We start from the raw sequence: 25,992 nt of genomic DNA, 5'->3' as shown, positions 1-25,992 counted from the left end.
CTAGACATGTTATTATGTTGTGCAATACATGTCATGATGTCGTGAAGTTACGATCTTTAAAACTTCTATAATATATCGACACTATATTATAGACACTATGTACACTATGTACACTATGGACCTGACAATAATAAATGGTGTTTAGTAAATTATATATTATATCCTAAAATTAGAACTTCTCCAAATCATACTGTGACATATTGAACAAGTATGTCTTTAAACCAACTTTAAACATTATACCGTACATTTTAACTGTTGGTGGTAGATTGTTGTATATGTTGGGTCCAATAACACGGCAAAATCTCAGCCAAGCATGAGATGCTGCATGAGGAACAATGAGTTTTAGAGAGTGTTCATGATGACTGTACGAAGACAATATGTCATGAAATACCTTGTGTTGTACATCAAATGTCTAAAAATGTTCAAGTGGTCTAGATTGAATATGACTATTTTGATGTGGTACAGGTATGTTTTTGAATGTAACTCATCAGGCTGCAGTTTGTGGTCTTAATTGTCTTTTAAATGTGAATGTAAGTATTATATGTGAAAACTAAGAAACACAAATTAGCAATTCAATTTAACACCATAACTTACTCTTTGTATTCAGCATTTAAAATGTACCTACATAAATTAGCAAAAGCCCAATTTGCAGTACTGTAGGAAGAACTTAGACGATTAAAAGAGAAGGATTGATTGAGGTTTCTAAACAGTACACAGTACACTGTCTACACAGTACACAGTGTCACAGTCAACAACAATGAGTTAGTTCACAGCATACTGGTTGTCAGTAAATTTACATTGTTAGCAAATCTATAAATAGATGATTAAAAGAGCTATCCTCATACTTCCAAGGGGGCTTGTTATATTATTATTATGAACAATAACAATGGGCACTTGCACTCAAACATGAAAAGTTCCAATATTTTGTTTTACAATAAACGTACATTTAGTTTATTAATCTCTGAGTCATGTACTTACCACCATGATTCTAATACACTAAAACAGTAAATAATGATTACTTGACACAGAAAGTATAAGCAGCCCGCGGCTAAATAACTGGCAGTTAGGTTGCGCGGATGACATACAAAATCTTAAACAACCTCCCAAAGCTAAAAATAGGCCAGTAGATTTAGATCTGACATACCTGTTGATGTTGCAGTGGTATATCCTAGTTTTGAAGGTTACACGGGGTGGCTTGAAGGGGTATTCAGGACTGAAGTGTATGTCTAAGATAAACACCCCACCTTCGTACACTGAACCAGGTGGTCCTAGGATCGTGCTGTTCCATTCAAACAAGTTGTCTCCCTGTGACATTTTAATATTATTACCATATTTGGTCAATTTGTCACGTGATATAATAACAGATTGGTCATTATATTTGGTAATTATATCAATAAATTAGTTTGACCGGTTATTGGGAAGTCGTGGGTTTAAAATTCAATTCCCACACCACCCAGAAGTTCCACGTAATGTACTGCCTGACTACTGTTGATTCAATCTAGCTGGGTAATTCATGCTTTACATCCCTTTTAAAAGCTCATTGCAGTTGCAGCAATATTTTATACTGTTTGAGTGAAATGAATCTCAAGATTGAATACGATTTATTGAGTGCAACATAATTTAAATCCAGTAAACTTCTCCGTCACAATGATAAATATGACCACTTAAGTTTATTACAACTTCATGAAATGGAAGCAACTGTCAAGCCCAAGATCAGGACATCATTTAAACATATTTCTTGGTACCAATAATTTAAATATCTACGTAGGAGATGTGTTATTTCGCGTCGCCAACGAAATTCGGATTAATATCCGTGGAGCAAGACGCTTTTAAGAAATTACTCGATTTCTACCAGCTCACAAATACGATGAATTAAGTTTAACAGCTTAGTTTAATTTAAGTGATACTGTCAGTGTCACTCCCAGATATGACGCCCAGTCAGATCTGATGCATTTTAAAGTTAGGCACTCATTTTATTAGATAAGGTGGTATGTTCTTGTAATTTCTAGAGCATATCATAACCTGACTTGGTTTGTGAGTTTGTTTTACGTTATAACCTCAAATCATTACAGTTATCCCATGCATTACACCATTAGCTACTACAATATGTATTATGGTACATATAACCTGTACCAAATGATTGGTTATTACAGGTATTACATTATAAGTTATTATAAACCTTGGGTCCAGCGCTGCAGTTGGGAGGTGGATCCATCATTATGTCAGCTAATTCCTGAAAATGTAGTATTTTAACATATTTGTAAAACCTGTAATATCTCAACATTTGTAATATCTGTAGTATCGTAACATATTTGTAATATTTGTAATATCTTAATATTTGTTGGGTGAATGGTGAATAACATGCTGTGGAATGAAAAACATGTGGGTCGTATCTGAGAATATGTATAAAATATGTAACATGACTCTGTAGGCATAATATTGCATAACTCAGCCAAAGGGAGGAGGACACTTTTCATCAACAATATGGAAATAGTTTTAATTTTGTCAAACTACACCCACTTCTCAATCCTTACTTACTGTAGTATACTTTGTATCGTACAATATACTAATTACTTTACACCACATATAATATAGAGATTTAAAGGGTTTATGAAGCTGTGCTCATTTACTGTTATCATCACAATTATAGAGCTGAGCTAGCATCGCTCAGTATAAACTCAGTTTACTCAGGTTACATCTAATTGATTTAACAAGAACCATAATAATGCACACATATAACCCAATTATCACTAAAACCAACATTCTAACAACACACCACCGTTATAACACCACTTGTAAATGAACCAATTCTATTACAGTTATATTGTCACGTGCTTTATCCGACTTTAGTACACTCTCGTTACAGTTACACGAGTCTTTATATAATATCTGAGTAACGTTTATTATTACCCTTCTAGAGCTCACACACGTAATAACATGTAATACACTGAGCTGTGCTCTTAAAATGTACTTTATGTGGCGGGTAATGTACTTTATGTGGCGGATAATGTACTTTATGTGGCGGATAATGTACTTTATGAGGCGGATAATGTACTTTATGTGGCGGATAATGTACTTTATGTGGCGGATAATGTACTTTATGTGGCGGACAATGTACTTTATGTGGCGGATAATGTACTTTATGTGGCGGATAATGTACTTTATGTGGCGGATAATGTACTTTATGTGGCGGATAATGTACTTTATGTGGCGGATAATGTACTTTATGTGGCGGATAATGTACTTTATGTGGCGGATAATGTACTTTACTAAACGACGGAGACTTGGCACGTGCCATTATTCTTCATCTAGCTGTCTTCTTGATTTCTCTTGGAGAATTTCTCTTTAGACTCTTAACTTGCGAACAAATTGAAGCAGCAAACTTTAGGCTAGAAACTTTATTGAATTGAAATAATCATTCCACGTAACAACGTCTTCTTCAGTTCTGTAATAAAATTGTTAAACATGTGTAAAAATTAACGACGGAAAGAAATTTAAAATAACATTAAAACAAAAACAGAGAATTAAAATTTTCGAAATATGACCCAAAAAATGTAATTGCAAAAAATGTCAAAACAACAAAAAATACGACAAGAAGAAATGTAAGCTAATACAACTAAATACTGTACTACTCAAGATACTAAACTAATTAGTAAACGTAAAGCTGGTTGTTCAGAATTCACAGTTCATGTGTAAAAACTAATGATAAAATCAGCACTTAAGCAACGATAACTCGGTTGTCATGGTTACTATCCAAGATAGTCCTATCAATACATTATTTACTAGTTAAACATCGACTAAATATTTGTACAAATAACTCAACTCAGAACGATCATTCATTTCAGGACTTAATCTCAATATATACATCGCTTCTACAATCTTTCTACGAACAGTTTTACTCTGTAAATCAAGTAACTTAAAAGATAAAACTGGGGTTCGGTTAGGATGTAGAGATGCGTAGTGCTGTCCAACCCCATTCTCTGGATGTGCTCTAGGATTCCTAGCAGCCTGTCTGTGCTCCATCAGACGAGCATGGAGGCTTCTCTCAGTTTCCCCACAGTATCTCTTACCACATAACTCGCAAGTAACTAAGTAAATAGCTCCTTTTGTTGAGCATGTTGTTCCTGTGAGTCTAGGGCAGATCTCACAATTGTTAGGGTTACCAAGGTCACAAGTCTTCTTATCCAGTGGACGAGAGCGGCAGAAGATGTCCTGTAACTTCTTACCAGGTGTAAAAATAACTCTGATGGGGAGTTTGTTAGATTTGATGTAGTTGCGAATCTTGTTACAAACTGTTCCAGAGATGAATGGTAAGGTGAGTGGGACAGAGTCAGGTGTGGTTTGACGTCTTCTCCTAGTCCTCCTGTTCCTTGCGTTATGACTCAGAGGTTGGTGTCCATTTTTCTTTAAGAGATTATCGATGATCTTAACTGAATGATCGAGTTCCTGGGGTCCTGAGGAAGCAATGGTGGCATTACGGTAGAAGTTCTTCTTACACTCCTCCTTCACTGAGTCCGGGTGGTGTGACTTCTGGTGTAATGTTATCCCCTTGTTCTGGGTTTTCCTGTAGAATCTGTGGTGCACTTTTCCTTCTTCATCGATCCGGATTTCCGTACTCAGGAACGGGACAAAATCCGCAGGGGTAGACGGGAACTCGATCTCCCACTTGATTCTGTTATCGGGATCCTGGTCGGCTATGCGTTGTAACATATCCAGTGCTTCTTCTCTGGATTTGGCTAAGGAACCAGCATCATCTACATACCGTTTGTATAAGAACCGAACAGGGTTACTGATGTAATAACTGTCTAAATATATACTATTACGCTCGAATTTCCACATTCTAATAATCGCTACAGGAGGGGATGGTCTACAACCCATGAATAAACCTAAAAGTTGTTTAAAAAGTCTCCCATTAAATGTAAAATAAGAATTCGTCAAAACTACTGTAAAGATACCTCTAATTTCTGATAAACTTAAACAATACGTACTTAACTTACTCCAATGTTCTTCTGCAAATTCAATAACTGTCTCAATACACTCATTGATATTCAAATTCGTATACAAAGCTGATACATCCGCTGTAAAGAACTGTAAACCTTTAAGTTCACTCTCTGGTAGCCTACAGAGGATGTCCAGGTGGCTGTAGATATCGTACATATGAGAAGGTACTTCTCTCAACAAAGGACTGATAATGTCGGTAACTAACCAAGCCAACTTCTCTGTAGGTGAGCCACAACACGATACGATTGGTCTAACTTTCATATCCGCCAAGTTGATACGAGAGTAGTCAGTATCAGGTGGGAACTTGTGTGTCTTCACCAGGGTGTACATAGTAGGTAATGTAGAGTACGAGCTAATAAATAAATCCTCAATACGTGAGTCTAATTCCATATGGTTACTGCAAATAGTCCGCCACAACCTATTACACTCTGATTCAATATCTGCACATTTCTTGTTAATTTGATTCTGATACGTTATAGGAGTAGGTCGTTGAACAGGTCTGCGTACTCCGTAACTCGAACGGGTGGGCTCTACCCATTCGTAGACTCCAGAAGTGCTCTTGTTCAGGTGTTCGATCGTTAGCGTCCGGTACGTATCAACACTAGTCACGACAAACTCGCCACACTTATCAGACTTCGAGATGTGAATGTTCGGTCTTTCCTTGAGAGTACGTAGTCCAGTTCGCTGATTAAAGGTGAGGTTTGATGGTGGCTGGATATCTGGTGCTCTCAGGATGCTCATCATAAACCGGTTGAACAATTTCAAGTCCATCTCGAGTTGTGGATCTTCGTTCGGTGGTGCAGGGATGTAGGGTCGTTGAAACGGGCATTTCTTCTTGCGTGCTTGCCTGTACAAAGAATCTAACTGTCCTGGGTTCAGAGCTTCGTTAGGTTCGTTGGATTCGTTATTACGTTTCCATCTGCACTTATACGCACATTCAGTCAAGTTCACTTCAACCTCTTTTATCAACGATTCATCCACTTTCCGAGGTAATGCGAATTTTGGACCGAGTGATAAGATGTCCAGCTCGGCCTCCGTAACGTTCAGTGGTTCCTCAGGATTGCAATCAATAACAGTAACTCGTGATGTAGGGGTGGATGGATCCACGATAGTGGTGTGAGGAGGAGGACTACACCTGGTAAGAAGTTACAGGACATCTTCTGCCGCTCTCGTCCACTGGATAAGAAGACTTGTGACCTTGGTAACCCTAACAATTGTGAGATCTGCCCTAGACTCACAGGAACAACATGCTAGCATGTTGTTCCTGTGAGTCTAGGGCAGATATGCTCAACAAAAGGAGCTATTTACTTAGTTACTTGCGAGTTATGTGGTAAGAGATACTGTGGGGAAACTGAGAGAAGCCTCCATGCTCGTCTGATGGAGCACAGACAGGCTGCTAGGAATCCTAGAGCACATCCAGAGAATGGGGTTGGACAGCACTACGCATCTCTACATCCTAACCGAACCCCAGTTTTATCTTTTAAGTTACTTGATTTACAGAGTAAAACTGTTCGTAGAAAGATTGTAGAAGCGATGTATATATTGAGATTAAGTCCTGAAATGAATGATCGTTCTGAGTTGAGTTATTTGTACAAATATTTAGTCGATGTTTAACTAGTAAATAATGTATTGATAGGACTATCTTGGATAGTAACCATGACAACCGAGTTATCGTTGCTTAAGTGCTGATTTTATCATTAGTTTTTACACATGAACTGTGAATTCTGAACAACCAGCTTTACGTTTACTAATTAGTTTAGTATCTTGAGTAGTACAGTATTTAGTTGTATTAGCTTACATTTCTTCTTGTCGTATTTTTTGTTGTTTTGACATTTTTTGCAATTACATTTTTTGGGTCATATTTCGAAAATTTTAATTCTCTGTTTTTGTTTTAATGTTATTTTAAATTTCTTTCCGTCGTTAATTTTTACACATGTTTAACAATTTTATTACAGAACTGAAGAAGACGTTGTTACGTGGAATGATTATTTCAATTCAATAAAGTTTCTAGCCTAAAGTTTGCTGCTTCAATTTGTTCGCAAGTTAAGAGTCTAAAGAGAAATTCTCCAAGAGAAATCAAGTTCAAATGCGACTCATAAATATAGCCCCCTTGAACTAGCTGTCTTCTATTGCAGTACAACCATCATAGCAACGGAAATTACCTAAATAACAGAAGTAGACCAGTTTAACCCGTTTAAAGAATAGAAACCTTCTGAATTCTGCGAGCGGAGGGACTAAGTTCTCTGAGTGAGGTCCAAGGTTTGTCCTTAGCTTCACGTTTCCTCTTTTCTCCCGCTTTAGGAGTACCTGATAGTTCAGAATATTAGAGAGGGTACCTCAAAATATTGTGTACCTCAAAACATTGCACCTTATTGAGCTAAAGTTGGTGTTATTAAAGTTTAGTGCAGGATTTGAGCAATTTATCAGTTATATGAATAGAGGTCAAAGGAAATGCTACAATATACTGAGAGTGGAGATAGCAGATAACTTATGGCAATAACATGGAACATAACATATAATATGCATATTGTGGTATGTACACTGAGAATGATCCCACCACACTCCGCCACACTCACGCTATGATCAGCTAGCAGAAGGATGTGATTTTATCACACATCACTCCCACTGTGCTACTTACGTGACTCACTAGAAGACGAAGTGGTTGATGAAGGAGTTGACTCATTAACAGGACTACTCTGTGTGGGCTGCTCTTCTTCAGTGTCTCGAGTGTCCCCGTTCTCAGTGCCCGCGTCACTGTGCTCTGTTACTCCACTGTCGGACCCGTTGGAGGAACAACTGCTGGATTCAACACTTCCTGGTTAAGGAGAAGAGCTTGTTTTAACATTTTACCTCTTTACGATATATAATTGTTTGATAGTTAGACACAACTAAATGTGCGAAGAAATTAGAGTCAGGAGATTATGCCTACTTTTGTGAAGCATATTTCACTGTGAAAAATCAACATACAAGTTGACACCTAGTTAGTAGTTTAAATGGCAAAGTGCCAAAGATATCATTTGGATATTAATTGTTCACATGTGCAATTAAGTGCCATTTTAAAATTATTACGATGATCAATTTCCTTTCAAATATGATAATTGCGATACAGCTTCAACAGAATATAAAAATAATCAATGCTTGCCAAAATGTTAAAAGTCTGCTTACCAATAGTAGCACAAACACTGTCAATATCAGCACAGTCAGTTGAGGTGTCCTCGACTGCTGGGTCCACAGCTGCAGCCCCGTTACCATTGACATGGCTACTCTCTGCCATGACTGCTACAAAATTCTACGTTTAGAAGTACAAAAGCAGTAGAAAGCAAGATCATAATATGCTCTTGTTCTTGAAGTTTTTGAAAATATTTATCTTTAACTGATTATTCTTCATCTTGTAAACATGATAATATATGATGTCTGATTATGAGACACTTTCAAACATAGACTTAAAATTTAATCATTAAGTCACATCAAAATATTTATGATAGATTCATAAATTATCTGATAAATCGATTAAACGGTACCGTAAAACGTGAAAAAAGTAAATATTTCCAAAAATATAAAAAACATAGATAATATCAGTTAACTTGTGATGCAAGCTAACTGACAAAAATTCTGAAGATGTCAAACATAACCAAATGAAAGTTAAGTAAGTTTAAATATTATAAAATTCATGCCTGTGAATCAAATGCTAAACACAACAATATCATGATGTTTTCCTGCAGTTACTTCTTGTTATCTGTTTTGATTCTGTCGTTGGGGAGCCATGCACTTTCTTAATGTGCCGCTCCATGTCACCTTTGCAAATGCATCTATAAGTGCACTTTGAACATGCATTTGGTCTACAAGAGTAGTCCATGTGAACATAACTGTGTCTTTCCAACTTCTTTTTGGCTTGAAAATCTTTACCACAAACCTCACACACAAACCTAGTATCAGTGATGTAAGTAGAATGCTTCAACTTATAATGTCTTTCAACTGACCTGACATGTTTTGACTCAAAATCACACTCTGGACATTGATGTAGAACTGGATTTGATTGGTGTGTCAACGAATGAGCATTTAAGTCACTTTTACTACGGAAACCTTTATTGCAAACACTGCATATATGCTTAGGGGGTGTATTTTCGTGTTTGTTATCGATGTGGACCTTTAGATTGTACCTCTCAGTAAAATTTGTACCACAAAATTCACACTTGTAATTATATGGCTTGATAACATCCTTTTTGTGAACTTTCATGTGTCTGAGGAGATGGGAGCTAGTTTTAAACCGAAACCCACATACTTCACATGCATGAGGCTTCAGAAGTTCTTCAGAAAAATTACTGTGTTTGTCCAGCATATGTCCTTGGAGATTTTGTTTTCTGTTAGATGAGTAGCTACATTGGTCACATGTGAACAGTTTTGAATTATCGTGGACAAGCTCATGCTGCAGAAGACGAGACTTTTTTTGGAATGATTTTTCGCATTTACTGCAAGAAAATGGTCGAGGGATTGGCAAGTTCAAATGATATTCATCTCTATGTCTCTGAATTGACTGCTTGTATGCAGTTTTGAAATCACATTCAGTGCATTCATAAGGCTGTTCACCGGTATGAACACGCACATGAGTAACCATGTGTGTTCTTTTTGTAACCTTCTTGTCACAATAGTTACAAATGTAGCAGGGCTTGGGGTCACGTAAAAAAGTATATCCCATTTTTTCTCTATGTTTTGAAATTGAATTTGAAAGCGGCTCTGTTCTGCCTGCAAACAGATCTTTGTGAGAAGCTTTCATGTGTGTATAAAGGTGAGACTTGCTGATACAATCCATGTTGCAGATAACACAAAACTGAAGATTGTGGATATCTTTGTAGTGTTCTGTTAGATTAACAATGAGAAATGACGAAAAGTTGCAAAGACCACAACTCTCTGGCGATGGTTGATCTGTTGCTGATCTTCCCTCAAAGTTACAATCCATTGAATTGGGAGGGTCTAACAAGTTCTGAAGTTCATGCTCTAGTTCACTTTTCAGTTCCGCTACTGAAGAACTACTACCAACTTCTTCAAACATGTTATCTGACTGAGAATACAATGTTTAAATATGCTTTAAAACAACAAAGCTATCTAATCGTATGCAATTCAGAAACACAACAATAAAGTAAGTCATGCAAAAAGCAGTGTATTGTGTCACTAATTCCTAGCACAGTGGAATTACAGCGACATAACGAAAGGCCCCACCCTACTAACAAGATAGTATTGAGTATACCGACTGTGCAACACATTAACTTTTCAACTATGTATGTAGCATAATAAACCCAGGGCATCATCATTTATTTTTAGAAGAAAGCCAGGCTAGGTTGTATTTCGAATGGTGGAAGACCTGATGGAGATCCAAACAAGCACTTCTGCTATCCAAAAAAGCACATCTGCTATTACACTACAAGGATCGATGGTACAATATGAAAAGTCATTCTACCACACAAGCTTTACAAACCCTATTATTATATATGGTGTTGTTTTCTTCACATTTGTACGTTTTTTCGTGACCACAATATCCTTCTAATTTAATTAAACAGATACAGATTTTAGGGGTACAGCACTTACTTAATACTTTAGTGAAGACCACACCTTACATATATTGACATCCTTCGGAGGGACACGGGGCTTGACGACAGCAAGGAGATAAACAAACTCATGCTTGACGGATGTTACTCGTCTAAATTTCTTCGAAGTAGCGTGCGCCGCTTTCTTCTCGAAATGGCCCGATGGCAAGTGCTACGAAGTAGCGCGCGCCGGGCCGGATCATTAACAATGGTCAAACTCATGCAAGCGCGATTAAGTGGGAGCGTTAGTGATAAGCTTTTTGATTAACATAAGGCATTATGTTATCAGTTATGTTTAACAATTTGGAACAAATATTTTACGAGTAATACGGTATCTGGTATCACCCGTTAATTATAGATTTCTTGAGCGCGCGCAGGGCAACACAAAGTATATATAATACTTTTTGCGCGTTATTAAATCTTCGTAAGATTATAGTAGAGCTTATATATAAAATTCGCTTAGAAATGTTTATTGGATGCATGTTCTAAATTCATAACTTACCTAGCATGCTTGACGGATGTTACTTGTATACATTTCTTCGAAGTAGCGCGCGCGGCTTTCTTCTCGAAATGTGCTACGAAGTAGCGCGCCGGGCCAAACCATTAACAATTGTCAACTAGCATGCTCGACTAAATACCGGAAAAATTATTTTTTTAGGCCATAAAATTACTCCTCCAGATCCAGTTTTACCCTTTAATCATGGACATAACTCAATAGCCGAAGTAGCTCTGATAGGTCCGATTAGAACCTATAAGACTGGCCTCCAGCTCACCATTTTTGAGATTCGCAATTTTGCAAAAATGTTAAGTGAACGATTTTTAAATTCCAAAGTAACCTAATGCAAAATATTGACCTATTAATCATTAATAGGAATCAGAAATGAACTTCACAATCCAACGGATCGCCCAATTGTAGCGCGATGCACTACTGGGTCGCGCCGCGCACCAAATAATCCTTCTCGCAGATCGGCGAGATGCACCACTGTGCCTCACCGAGCTGCGAAGGATTGACATCGTGAATCAAATCGCCCAATAACAGAGATTACTAAATCTAAATCAGAAAATTTGTGGTTTTAATATATGATATAGCTATGGACTACAATCGAGAGGCATATAAAGCATCTGTGATCTGGATGATGATTAATCACTCTACACTCGACTGTCACGTGACTTTTTCAACCCGTTCTCTAGCTGGCCCTGAAAGACTATTCGAAACCCTAACCCTCTTATCTAGTCTTATCCCAACCCTAACCCCTCACCCAATCCCTAACAAAAGCATTTGCTGAAATCCTAACCCTAACGAGATTTTTGACCAACTCCCTTATACGGTCATATCACGTGATCAAGACAGTTTTTCGCCAATATCTCGGCAGGGGAGCATTTTAACCCTATGTCATGGGGGTGATTCTGAATCAGCGTCCGAAAATACATCTATTCGAGCTAGTTTCAACTGTCGGGGGCCCTTTTAGAACAATCTTGAAGATCGACTGTAGAGTGATTTAGCACGCTCGAAAGCATCTACTCCTGAATACTTATCCCGGTGCTGGCAGGCACCGTCAGCCTTTAAAAACCCGTTGGACTGATAACTACATTGATTGTGAATTGAGATTGCAATCGATAACTCTTTGAAATTGAATAGGGTAGTTTCATTTTACATGAGGAAAAGTGAAACACCTTGTATATAGATATATAAATTCAAATAAGAAATGAGGACACGGTGACATGTCAATAAATTAACTACAAAATATTGGGGATACCATTTGCTCCTCGTTTGTGGTAACTGACTGACCAAAATAAGCACTTGTCGCTAATCCGAATTCATGTGCCATTCGTTACTGAACGGATCTATAATCTTTTTTAAAGCTATTACAGATCGTAGCATTTCGTACAAAAAATTACCATGTTAATTTTGCGCGGCTTTGGTTTATAATTATAACATATTAACAAGCCTTCGTGTTCAATTTACATCTCCTGAAATACTCAAAATATTTAAAATCTGAGTAGAAATATTTGGTCCGGTGTAGAGCAGACATTCGGTCACAAATATCATCGGGATATTACAATGAAGATGGCAGATGCCATGAAGATGTAACCAGGGTAACCAAGTGTACTGGATCAGTCAGTTTGGACAGAGCCCACCCCATCTACTTAAATATAACACTTTAAGTTTAACCCTTGTAGTGCTAAAATAGATGCTAACATATATAATTAACTTAGAAATCATAACGGTCCCGCATAAAAGATAAGAAGCATTGAAGCTTAAATATTATTATAAGTTAGGAATGTGCCTAGGTTTGGTAGAGATCGTACACTTAATTAAAATAAATGTCAAATAGAGGGTAAATAAAATAAAATTGTAAAACAACTTTTATTTTGATTACTTTGGGCAGATTGTGGCGGAAAATTGAGGACAAAACTGATATGACTGGTAGAACTGTGAAAGCGCTAATAGGACAAACAACCGACCAATTAGCTAATTGAGTGGTCAACAGAAATTAAAGATCTGCTCAGACCGGGGATTCAACCGAAGAATTACATGTATAAAAAGGAACAATTTCGTCGCATAAATTGACACACCAGAGATATTATTGTCCATTCAGCCACAAACGGCCCAGATCTCGATTTTAAAATACGGTTTTGTAAAAATAATAAAAAATATCGTTTTCAAGTTCACACAGTTAGCGGTACATTCTTCAATCTAGAGAACCTGTAAAAATTCACAATTACAACAAATCTGTGTACAATTATCATATATACTGGAAATATTCATCAATTAATTCATTTAATTATATACTTCATTAATATTTAAACAATTAATTAGCTAATTAAATAAGGTCTTGTCTGTAAAGCGGCCCGCACACTGCAGAGGTAGATAGAAAAAGAGAGATCGCTATTTATAAAATAACTTTGCGAAGGAGTAGAGATATCGCTATTTATAAAACCCCACAAACGTGCTAACTCTTGCACCTACATATCACTGTAATGTTATAATTCATACAAAATCGCGTTAGCCCTCACGCGTGACTTTCCCGAATCATCCCATGTGACAATCACACGAGTCACTACGTAACATCTTCCAACTGGGCTAGTAATGAGTCCCCGTCAAACATTTTGGGCGCTTTTTTCACTTTCGGAGCTAGTCCTTTATTTGAAATCTTCGACTTAAGTTTCTGTTTCACCGAGCTGCGTTTGGCAGTGGTTTTAGCTGATTTGCTCGGAGACCTGGCGAAATCTTGCTGAACTAAACCGTTCGGAGTCGGATAAATCATGGGTCCATTTCCGAACCCGGGCTGCGACATTCTAAGCTGCTGACTCACTGCCACTGGCTGCCGGTTGTCCGTTACCATAAAGGTGTGAGGTTGCTGAGCCAGGTATATATTCTGTCCACCCTGAACTGATGATATGGGCACGTTACCCTTTACTGGGCTGCCAGTCTGCCTGAGAAGAGCCTGCTGCTGGGCTGCCAAACGCTGGGCTCGGATAGCCAGGATGTTCTGGACTACCTGGGGCCGGGCTCCACCCTTTATCTGGGGTCGGGGAGGCTGGGCCAGTTGCATAGGCTGGTTAGGGGCTGCTTGCTGCACTGACTGCACTTTGGTCATCTGCTGGTTGGACATCATGCGGAATCCTGGTGAGACCATTTGATTGTGAGTAAGGACCTGGTTTTGGTTTTGAGTCATAACTTGACTCTGATTTTTAACCATGATCTGACTCTGATTTTGAGTCATGACTTTACTGGATGCCATGATTTGGTTGATCTGTCCCGGATTTTGACCGACGATCGGGTTGTACTGCGACTGATCTCCTGGCTCCTGGTTTGGGGGAAGAGGTGACAGCTGACGCGGCAATAACATCCTCTGTCTCTGATGTCCCTGAGGTGCAGGTAGTATCTGGCGGGTTGTGTTACAGTGTCTCTGGGGTTGTTGACCTGGATACTGCAGTCTAGGTGCTTGTTTTGGCATCTGGGCGTACTGAGCCATGCCCTGGGGCATGTGCGGAGACTGTGGGCTTCTCATTTGATTAGGAGGAGGCACTGTTTGCATGGTTTTCAACATTTGATTTTGAGGAGAATTTGGTGGGTGCTGAGCCATGAGCTTTGCTTGTTGATTTGGGACTAGGTTCGGGTGAGATGGTATGAAATTAGGCTGAACTTGATGCAGTGAGGACTTCTTCATATTCTGCTGCTGCTGCTTTATTGTCTTCTGCTGAAGAGCCTGGCTCTGCTGCAATGCCATGAAGTTCTGCTGTCCCGACATCGGACTTTGTTGTCGAGTAGTTGGATGCTGCTGCCGTAACATTGGAGCCTGCTGCTGACACATACCATTCTGCTGGGGTAAAATCTGACGGTGGGAAAGCATGCCGTTTTGCTGCTGCTGAAACTGTTGCTGTTGTTGCTGAAGCTGTTGTTGTTGTTGTTGTTGCTGCTGCTGCTGCTGTTGTTGTTGTTGTTGCTGCTGCTGCTGTTGTTGTTGCTGCTGTTGTTGTTGCTGCTGTTGTTGTTGTTGTTGTTGTTGTTGTTGTTGTTGTTGTTGTTGTTGTTGTTGTTGTTGTTGTTGTTGTTGCTGCTGCTGCTGCTGCTGCTGCTGCTGAAGTTGTTGCTGTTGCTGAATTTGCTGATGCTGTTGAATTTGCTGCTGTTGAATTTCTGTTCTCTGTACACAAGTTTGAACATTCGTCTGTACCAATGTATATACATTACTGTTTTTAACGCTGTTGGTATTTACAAGGCTGTTCGGAGAATTATTTACAGGTGGGTTCATGTTGCTCACTATTCCAGGACTCACTTGACTCTGGATCGGAGACGGAACCATCATGTTCGAGGCTGGCTGGTTGGGTTGAACCATTCTCATATCATTCTGTGAGGAACCCATTTTCATGTCGGAGAAAGAGAGTTTCTGATGATCGAGTTTGTTAAGAGGGGGTTCCTGAATAGAGGGATAGACTGATTGAGGAGTTTGAGGAGTAGCAGGAGTGTGAGGCCCCGGGTAACTGAACTTTGTGGGGTAATAGTTAGTGCTTGATGAGTGACTACTGAAGTTGCTGGGAGGGTTGGTGTAAGGGGTGGGTGCTGCAGGATTGTTGAAGTTATCAAACTGTGCTGAGTTGTTAGAATTAGGAGGAGGGTTGAGGAAAGCATGTTTGGTGCCCGGAGAAACAGGTGAGTAGTCAGTGTTATAAACAGGTGGAACTGAAAGTGGAGCTCCCTCATCTGGATGGAAACTTAGAGAAGGCGGTGCTAGAGGGGTCAGGGGAGATAGGATTGGTTTACCGTCCACCATGGCATTGTAAGGAGCGTTATCAGTAGCTGGAGGAAACATCATATCTGACGGGAGTGTGGTGGGCACGACAACTGGTTTGGTGTCCGGTAGGGTGAAGTCGTCCTCGTCGAACATGGTTGCTCTGCAGTGCGCGGCTCCGTCTATTGTCTTATAGTTCCTCCGCATAGGGAGGTTGTTTCGTAAAATCAAGTCAATATCATTTATACCGTCATCATCGCTAGCACCATCATCCTCCTCGGCTGCATCACCTCCACCACCACTAATACCACCCAGGTTGAAGGGTAGGGACACGTCTGTGGGGAAGGAGGAGAGGTGCTCTAGGGTCCCGGGTGTGTCAGAGTCCCGTGAGGAGGGAGGTGGTTCCTTGTCCGAGTCCAGGGGCTCCACCTGGAGTTCTCGGGGTCGCTTAGCTCCCACCTTATTCACCACGATCAGACCTAAGATCAGGTTGGTCCGGTTCTTCTTCGGGATACCTAAAGGAATGTTATATTATGGAACAGCTCTCAGCTCTGAGCCTACTCAATTCAGCCACAATACACAATACACATACATAATGATATGCGTCATGGACCATGGTACAGTTACAACTTTCAAATTTTAGTGCAGAGGAATGCTTAAGTTTAAAAGCTGATATGAGAACGTACTGGAGACGCCAAGCAGTCTGAGTTGAGGGGGGATAGAGCCCTCAGCGGAGAGAGGGACAAGGTACATGTCTCTTACAGGAGCTGTCACGTTACCAATCACTCCACACCTGGGAGAAGGGAGAGTGAGAGGGGGGCACTGGGCAGATACAGCTGGTTAAAGTTTTAAAATACGTTTATCTTCTTAAATTAACACCTTTAAAGTGACAATTTGGTGATTTCCAGGCATTTATATATAAGAAATGTAAAATCCAGGACTGTTAACCTGTACGCTTGGAATTTGAAATATCACAAGTTACTGGACGGAACGGATTGAAAAGAAAGCTAAAGACTAAAGGACAGATTGGCCAAAATATAAACAGGGAGAACACTAGTATATATAGGATCTTTCTCACAAAGTAATATGCCACTATGAGAAGAATAAGATGCCACCAGAAAGTTACCTGGTTCTGGTATGAAGGTAGTGGAAGAGATTACTATATCCCTGTACCTCCTCTCCGTTCTGACTCTCAAACTTCAATATTATCAGCTCCTGAAAACATATGGAATTATGATAATGATAAACATGTCTTGTTGGTTGCATTGATTTACAAATTGAAAATCGTTCAAAAGTTATACACACATAAAGACTCGGCATATTAAAGCTAAAGCTATAAAAGAGAACGGTAATGCAAGTTAAATTTACACATCACCCCATTAAATTAAAACAACTGTATACAGTATAGTGTATAAGTAACGGACCTTCACAGGACTGTTCCGGAGTCTGTCCACGTAGGCCCACACGATGTTGTTAGCGATCCTACCCTGCACGTGCAATGTGTCCGGTAACGTTGACAACAAGGACTCGTGCGGACCATACACGTGGTACCCGGAAGTAGCGAACTTGGTCAGTGACGTCATGGTGATGTAGCCTTTCCAAAGCGCGGGGTTCAGGCCCAGGGGGTCCTTGAGAGGTTTGGCACTCAAGGCTAGTCTGTCGGGAACTGGTGCTGCATATCTGCAGGGAATACTGATGGTCATATGGTTGATATTGCCAAATTTAAGAATGATAAAATTGTGTGTTTTAACATCCTCATTCGATTCAAATGGGACAACAAAAAATAAGATTAATAAAGTAATAAATTCAACAAAATAACTTACGGGTCAGCCTCAGGATTGGGTTTAGGGGCAGGTTTGGGTTCCTTCTGTTTAGCGACTTTGCCAGTGCACTTCCTACACTTGACATCAAACACGTGGGTGCCGTGCTGCGCGGTCGTGTCACCTGAAAAAGCGTGTCTTTATAGTGGGAGATGAACAATTTGTTTCTTTGGTTCCTTCCTTTTAAATTTCAGATGGATGATTTCTATTTTTGTTTTGGGGCTACACTGCTAGAGAGAATTTGAGAAGATGTGTGTCGTCTGGACAGCTACTAGTTTGAAATTCCACACATTGTCGTGACTACCCAGACTAATTCATGTCAAATATATAAATTTAAATTTATTCACAACAACAAGGGAGCATGAGCACCGATAGTAATTTGACCTTAAAGACCACAAGCAAATGCAGTGAAGTCGACAAGTTTCAGACATATTATGTAATATGATATGCCAATATTAATACTTTTTGTTTGCAGCCTCGTAAATTTGATTTAAAATGTTTACCTAACATGTCCATGATGTTTACAGAGGAGTCAAGAGGAGCTGTAGAGGATGCCGGGTTTACCTGTTAATTACAATTAATATGTTAGTTACAATTAATTAATGGTACATTTATTATTAAAACTGGAATTATTACAACTAGAAATTAATAATAATTTGTTATAACACCTGCGTATCAATTCAGTGAATTTGAAAACTTTAAATAACCTGCAGCTGTTTGGCTTTGACTCGAACACTCATTTCTTCAGGTGTCATCTTGGCTAGTTTCTCAGAGGAGAGCGTGCCACTCAAAATGTTGCGATACAAATTCTGAAAAATATGGAGTTATTACTAGGGTAATAACGAAGTAATATTTGCATCGGGTTCCCACCATCACTCAATAAGATTAGGTAACATTGAACAAATTAATCTTATATCATGGTTACATAAAATTCCGTAAAAGCAATTTTCAGATAAGACAAAACAATTCAAAACACAAGCATACGTACCACATTTTTAGAATCACTGATGTTGAAGCAGATGGCTTTGCACTTAGCCTTGTAGCGACTCCCGCAATCAGGATACAACTTGTAGAGCGACATCTCGATATTCTGAGCTATCTTCACTATTTCATCTTCTGTTACTAGCAGGTCTGTAGCTTCCTTCGCTCTGAAGGGGATGGTAGTTTGTTAGGAACTATTTATTGTGAGAAATATATTAAGTGATTTTCTGTTTCCGCGAAGTAATATAACTTAGGGTCGGTAAAGAAATTAAAAAAAGAAAGAAAAAGAAGTTGAGTTCCAAGAATACCTGGTGGAGAGAAGAGTTTTCAAATGTTTTCTGACTGTCAATCTGAGAGGGTTGGGTTGACTCAACTTCTTCTCTTCATAACCCCGAATATCTGAGGAAAGAAAAGATGAGCTTTTGTCTTTGATCTCAATTTTACCGAAAAACCAAGTATTATTATACTTATTCGAGAGCACAGACTACAGATTCGGTATTCACCCTGTTTATACTTGATCAGGTTATCATTGAAATATCAGGTTGACATATTTCGATATGAATTATAAGATGCATGAATTATGAAATGACATATGCAAAATGTATAATTATTTGCAATTTGCATAATTAATTCTTTATGCACTGCCGCGCGCGCCATCCATCGCATGTATGCATAATATATATATATATATGCATGCATAATATAACGTAACGCGCGCCAAATATACGCGCGTCCCTCGGAAAAATAGAAAATATCGTAGAGTGGACGTCTTCGCGTGTTCCATAAAGTAGCTACAAGCTAAATTCACCGCGTCTTTTTAATAAAGAAACGAACAAGGCAAGATAATCACTGTCTACAAGTTACACAAGTGGAGAGTTAACAATAATAACAGCTATTGATCACGGATCAAGTAGGCCAGCTGTCTCAGAAAACTTCGAGTACATTATTGGGTGTTACAGGTGCTTAGCTTACAAATCGTAATAATAATAATAATAATACTGGCTGTGACGAGCTAGTGGGATCTACTCTCAGCGCTGATTGATTCGAGCATGTCACCTGCTGCAGACAACCAATAACAAAATCAGCGATTTGTGTGCCAATAATTTCTGGGATGCGGTTTGAGTCTGTTACGAGAATTCCAGTTTTAGCAGCTTCGCATTCCCCAATTAAGCGGGAGTCGAGAGATAATCCAAGGTATCTTGTCAAAGACAGCCCGCCGTGTTGTACTTATAATAACATCGCGCTGTTTCATGTGCGAACGAAACCATTCAAAATCTTACTGAATATTTATGTGTGCAGCACTAGTCAGAGTGCAATAACAACACAGTATAATATACACATCTTGGTATGCACCGTTTTATCTCCATTACAGAATGCTAACTCGAACGACTGAACCGCAATAATAACCGCAATAATTACCGATAAGAAGTCACAACTTATTTCCTCATGTAACGTTGTCAATGTGTTTTCAGTATGTAGAAGTCAGTGGGAGAGTTAGCATGTAAAATAACATTTCTCTCTCCCTCACTCGACATTTGTCAGTAATTGCAGTAATTTTAGCATTAGAAAGTAGAACTGAATACTTGGTAAAGTATTAGACTCGGTTAGACAAACTGGACCTTCGGAAGATCGGGTAGAGTCAAAACGTCATCACGATTTTGACGTGCTATCACGGACGCAGCACGAAACTGCATATTATGCGGGATAATATGCGGTTCATAATTGTAAAATGAAGGGTAGGCTGAGTTCATTGAATGAGTTCAACAAACGATGTGTTTTGTACGCGAGAATACACGCGACCATGTTGTGTGCAGCGAGAGCTATGTGTGCTGCACCGTTTTAATGTCATGCGCATTTTGCAACAATTAGTTACTGTGAATAGTTATTATATTATAAGCTGTGCAGGTATATAGTGTCATGTATCTTTATTTTAGAGCTGCTGGATTATTAGATTACCTGTAAAATGCAGGTTAAATCACTCTAAAATAAAAGGAATTACACGAGTGAAACATTAGTAAAACACGAGTGAAACACGTGTGAAATATTTAATTTTCCTGTTCTAATTTTGTTACCTTGTCTGTCGGCTGATTCGGTTTTGATCTGAAAGAAAAAAGAGACTTTAGTCGGACTGATCCTGGAGTTTAAATCCATAAAATAACAAGCAGAAAAATCATTAATAGTTTAACAAACTGAGTTAAGTAATTCCTTATAGTAAGGGTGATGAATTTAACAACGATACACCAAATATTACACCCCACACTTAAAACCCAGACTTAGAAGCCCTTCCCAGACATAAAGCGCGAAATTTAGAATTTTGGGCCAGACTATTTCCGCTAAATATAGCTTACAGTTCGATCCTCGAAACTGGGCAGTATCCAGGAAGTCCGGCCATTCTGCGGGAAATTCCACAGACAACATCAGTGGTAAATTACAGTTAGTAGTGCAGCTGAACGCTTATTTACATTGTAACGTTATAAATTATGATTTATGCTTGATTATTGAATAATAATTGTAATAATTGTAATAATCAATGAATGATAATTCATATTGATCATGTTAAATAACAATTCCTATCTGAGAAGTATGCAGTACTGCAGCAGTATTGCCGTCGCACTGCATATTAATTAATCTCCCTGTAATTTGAAGAAAACAAACCCAGGCCATGTACAATTACAAATTACATAGCAAGCACCAAATAATAATCAGACACTGCTCAACCGTAATTACAGCTCTCAGAATTGTATTGTTAAATTCTCTTCTGACAGGAATAATGACGCACTTTCAACGTTACAACATGATTTGTCACATACACAATGCACAATGACTGCGTTGCAGAGTGTACATATCGTGATTTGGTGATCTGCCAACAGTTCATCACATACAGTAACAAAGTAGCGATAGTTAGAGACTTTTAGCAGAGATACCTGGTACAGTTTACACTGTAATTATATAAGTAGGGGGAAGCAAGATCTTAACACTATGCCAGTATGTTCTGTACTAGCTTCTTCTAGATATTATGTGAATATGATAGATTCTAACATTCATTACAAGATAGTACGTGACAGTGACGTAATGTAATGGATCAAAAGAACACAATATAGAAGTTATTATAATTACATTTTACTGTGAATAATGAGAGAGAGAAATGGCTCGTGTTCTAAAGATCAGATTGTTAACACTCTGACACAGCTATAGGTGCGTGTAATAGAGCCGGATATCAGTTACAGGTGCATGTAATAGAGCCGGATATATCATTATATTACGTCATTGAAGCAGCTTATGGAAAATAGAAACATTGTTACAAGAATGTTATTTCACTTGTGGTAACATAGTTGTGATATGCACATGTGGTTTTTTCTGACCTCTCAAATGTGGAATTTACTTACGAAGAGACTGGTGACAGATATTTCACATGAAGCATTGCATACTGCACAGTACACTGACAAACGCACTACATATCTTTTAGTACACTCTATTTCTAGATACACCCAGTTTTGTGATGCATGCCTGCTTATCTCAATTTAATTGATCCATAATTAGGTCAACCCAAGTTACGTGTTGGAAACACCCGAATGTGGATAATTTTTTTGAACAGTTTTAAATGAGCTGTTGTCGGTAAAGTAGAATGACAATGAAAACACATTATGCTTTAAAAAAACATAATTTGACATATTTAGCATTTCCGTATCACAACAGCGTGGACAGAACACACAGTTTAACTTTATATTCTCAACCAAACACAGTATTTAAAATGTGATTGTAAGTATAATTCTTTTCAAAACTTATGATATTGATAATAATCTGTGGAGTAGTAGATCCGTAAACAGCTTTGAGCACATGTTGCTAGTCTCGCTGGGCCACTTCCATCTGGTTGATATATGGAGCGACACTTGGTAATGTGCCAGTAGATTCCGATAATCCAATTTACACAACAGTGGTAATACCACGGTCTAACAAGGGTTTACTGGGGGTGAAACCCTACATTCCTTAAATAGCTACCGCCTGTTTCAGGCAGAATGACCCGGATGTCCGCTATTGTCTTGTGAAGATATTGATGAAGGAGCCTACTATGCTTTTACACGTACGTCAGAAATAATGAGGTCTGATCGTCATCTTCTTACAGCGTTCGATGTCTGTGTGAAGGTAAAATGGTGATATCCTCTGGATCAGGCAGAGGTCGAGTGTTATCAGGATTATTTCTGTAGTAGTGGAACAGCAATACTAAGGTAATGGGACTACTGCGGACCCTCTACCGGCCAAACCTTGTTAACAAAGCCGCAGTCAAGGTTCGGTGAACGGTAGTTAAAAGCGCTTAAGGGACATAAGTCAAATTGGTAGAGCAACATCATGTAGTGGACGTCTTAAGAAATGAGGAGTAGGTAGAATGTTAGGTTGCTCCTTTATAAATCGTCTTTTTCTCTGATAATAAGTTGACATCAAGTCTTGAAAATTATTCGAGAAGAATCTCGAATAATTTAGTTGCAGCGTGCCACATGGCTATCTAAACTGCAAACCCTACTCATTGCTGAGCAAGGCCTTTATCTTCTCCGACGAGCGGGATCATCAATAATGAGGTCTGATCGTCATCTTCTTACAGCGTTCGATGTCTGTGTGAAGGTAAAATGGTGATATCCTCTGGATCAGGCAGAGGTCGAGTGTTATCAGGATTATTTCTGTAGTAGTGGAACAGCAATACTAAGGTAATGGGACTACTGCGGACCCTCTACCGGCCAAACCTTGTTAACAAAGCCGCAGTCAAGGTTCGGTGAACGGTAGTTAAAAGCGCTTAAGGGACATAAGTAAAATTGGTAGAGCAACATCATGTAGTGGACGTCTTAAGAAATGAGGAGTAGGTAGAATGTTAGGTTGCTCCTTTATAAATCGTCTTTTTCTCTGATAATAAGTTGACATCAAGTCTTGAAAATTATTCGAAAAGAATCTCGTCAGAAATAATAGAAATAGTAGAAATAACAGAAATTGTAGAAATAGTAGAAATAATATAATCTATCTTCATATCAGTATCTTAAGATGTGGTTATATTTCGATTCTGTTATTAAGATTACATCGAAAAAAGGGCGTTCACTTCCAAGTTCCACCGTATGATTTGTTCACTTATTATAACTAAATACGAGTCCCAGCACAATATGAGTATTTAGCAGTTGACACGCTCTCTCACAACATTCCACAATATTTAACGATTTAAACGCAGACTTTTACTGCAAATTTTAGATGCCGCAGTCTGCAGTACGCTCCACATCTAAGGATTCTGTAGATCTGTCAGCTCAGGAATGGAGCTGAGAGTGTGTCAGCAGATTTTTGAGCATAATAAACAGCACCACCGCCTTAACAACACGGACATTATAATCTACTAACGACACACGCAAAACATACGTATAGATTATAAGATTATAGAACATGCAGTATATCATCACGGGTTGTTACATGTCATTAGGAAATAATGCATTAAAATTGAGGAGCTGGACTCCCTGTTTTTACATCATGTTACTTACACCACTTTACTTTGAGATAAATATGTTCATCTATTTACCAGATCCTGACATATTATATAAATTATATTTCAAGGTCTTTGACATAACATTATATCATGACAAAACATGTCATTTCCACGTGCATACTGAATATTTGTAATTGTAAAGAACACACGCTAATGTTTGTAAAGAACACAGAAAACATAGTATAGTGTCATCTTAGTTCATATTGTCATGTCACATCAGCCTGTGGCAAGCTCTACTGTGACAATAACAAAAGAAAGGAGCAGTAATTAATAGACTTGTACATCACGTGATATTGTAAGCAGTAGTTGCCAGCTGCTGTTGGAGATACGGTGCTATTAACTACTTAGTACTTAGCACCACGACAGACAGTACACTTGTAAGCTATGTGTGTGTTATCGTGTCAGCTTATCACTCAATCACTCAATCACTCCCAGACACGTGATCAGTTCACTACACCACGTGATCAGTTCACTACACCACGTGATCAGTTCACTACACCACGTGATCACTATTATAGTAGAGACTAGATGCCCGACAATGTCTGTTATAGTTGCCAGCCAGTTGTACTGCAGTGAACCTGAAAAAGCTACCTACATTTTGGATAACCCGTACTTCTGAAGTTCTGTGTGCAGAATGAGGCTCCACAGGCTGACTGGGAAGAAATTTTGAATTCGAGAGGAGATTTGGAACCAAAGAGAAGATGTTTTAGAATACCTGACATTTTTTGGAGCACAAGAAAATGCTTAAGGAGCAGACGTTTGACTGGGGGGAAATTTAAAACTTTCTGGATGTGCATGTGGGGGTTTCGTTGTGCTAAAATACTAATATCACAAAATTAGAACTATAAATAGATATATAGAGAGCCCTGGAAAGTGGACATCTCCGCCAGAGAGAGAGAGAGAGAGAGATATTAATGCAGCCCTGAATGATTAATGAAACTCATGTGCTGCTAGACAAGGAAATATAACATTAATACCTTGCATATAAACTTGTATAATAGAGCTCAGACCACATTGAGAGAGAGAGAGAGCTTATTAGGTTATTATAGTGGGATGTGCAGCTAAATTGGTAATGTTTCTGTAGCAAGCGGCAGATGGTATAATGGGAGATTAAACACGTACCTTGTACCATTCTGTACTTTTGCATAATTATAATGGGGCGAGAAATCTTGTCTGAGATTTGCAAAATTAAAACAATTAGCGAGAATATAATATATTATTATCATAATTATTAATTATAGACCTTATCCTGAAACCTGAAACTTGCAAAATTAAAGGAATCTAGTATCTAGGTTTTATTTTCATCTCAATATAGTATGAGTAGCTCAGCAGAAACCAAAATCAGTACGAGGGGGCACGAACAATGTTGAGACTTTTTTTGTTTTAGCGGTAATTCTAAAAATAACCACCACACGGCTTGTGCAATAGAGGACTAGCTTAATATCATTATGATATATGTAAATATATCTTTGTTTCCAAATCTTAAGTTTCGACTATAAAGTGTTTTTTAGCGGCTCATGCAAAATTAGTACAGCGTAAGCACGCGAATCTTCATTATGCGAATCTTTACAAAATACTTACTTCAAACATTTTTAGCTGATGCAATCTCACAAAACATGGTAAAATGTTTCAAATTGTGGCTGAACAGGGCTACAACATATGGAATTGAAATCGCAAAGAGCTTAGAGAAACTAACTGTCGAGGCTCTAGGCCATTATGTATGTTTGCATTGTTGCGGGTATAGGGCACACAATATTTGAGGAGGCTATAATTGAGACCTAGAATCCAAAATAACTCGCTCTATATAGTGTGCCCCTTCCTCAGAAATACTCAGGGAGAGAGAGAGAGAGAGAGAG

The 25,992-nt window shown here is 38.6% G+C and overlaps 2 protein-coding genes across 3 annotated transcripts in view; both read right to left on the bottom strand.

The window, feature by feature from the left end:
- LOC134822686 (ubiquitin-conjugating enzyme E2 E1-like) overlaps nucleotides 1–10,062 on the bottom strand; it is a 30,513-nt gene extending 20,451 nt beyond the window's left edge. Inside the window, exons 1-5 of one of the 2 annotated variants that reach the window (XM_063833879.1) lie at nucleotides 8,167–10,062; nucleotides 7,649–7,816; nucleotides 7,211–7,308; nucleotides 2,180–2,233; nucleotides 1,145–1,305 (exon numbers count right to left, since the gene is read on the bottom strand). In XM_063833879.1, the coding sequence (XP_063689949.1) occupies nucleotides 1,145–1,305; nucleotides 2,180–2,233; nucleotides 7,211–7,308; nucleotides 7,649–7,816; nucleotides 8,167–8,275 (590 nt within the window). In that variant the 5' untranslated portion in view covers nucleotides 8,276–10,062. Of the gene's footprint in view, nucleotides 1–1,144; nucleotides 1,306–2,179; nucleotides 2,234–7,210; nucleotides 7,309–7,639; nucleotides 7,817–8,166 lie in introns of both variants that reach the window. The other variant, XM_063833878.1, reaches the window with a different exon arrangement.
- Nucleotides 10,063–13,566: 3,504 nt separating this feature from the next.
- The window catches only part of LOC134822710 (uncharacterized), a 52,660-nt gene continuing 40,234 nt past the window's right edge, over nucleotides 13,567–25,992 (bottom strand). The window contains exons 8-17 of the mRNA XM_063833910.1: nucleotides 20,694–20,721; nucleotides 18,930–19,020; nucleotides 18,629–18,788; nucleotides 18,348–18,449; nucleotides 18,144–18,204; nucleotides 17,644–17,764; nucleotides 17,245–17,500; nucleotides 16,947–17,035; nucleotides 16,507–16,613; nucleotides 13,567–16,335 (exon numbers count right to left, since the gene is read on the bottom strand). Of these exons, the coding sequence (XP_063689980.1) occupies nucleotides 13,646–16,335; nucleotides 16,507–16,613; nucleotides 16,947–17,035; nucleotides 17,245–17,500; nucleotides 17,644–17,764; nucleotides 18,144–18,204; nucleotides 18,348–18,449; nucleotides 18,629–18,788; nucleotides 18,930–19,020; nucleotides 20,694–20,721 (3,705 nt within the window). The 3' untranslated portion in view covers nucleotides 13,567–13,645. The remainder of the gene's footprint in view (nucleotides 16,336–16,506; nucleotides 16,614–16,946; nucleotides 17,036–17,244; nucleotides 17,501–17,643; nucleotides 17,765–18,143; nucleotides 18,205–18,347; nucleotides 18,450–18,628; nucleotides 18,789–18,929; nucleotides 19,021–20,693; nucleotides 20,722–25,992) is intronic.

Source organism: Bolinopsis microptera, chromosome 11 (genome assembly GCF_026151205.1).
Source record: "Bolinopsis microptera isolate Bmic1 chromosome 11, MBARI_Bmic_1.0, whole genome shotgun sequence".
NCBI classification, from domain to species: Eukaryota; Metazoa; Ctenophora; class Tentaculata; order Lobata; family Bolinopsidae; genus Bolinopsis; species Bolinopsis microptera.
This window is presented reverse-complemented; position numbering and strand designations above follow the sequence as displayed.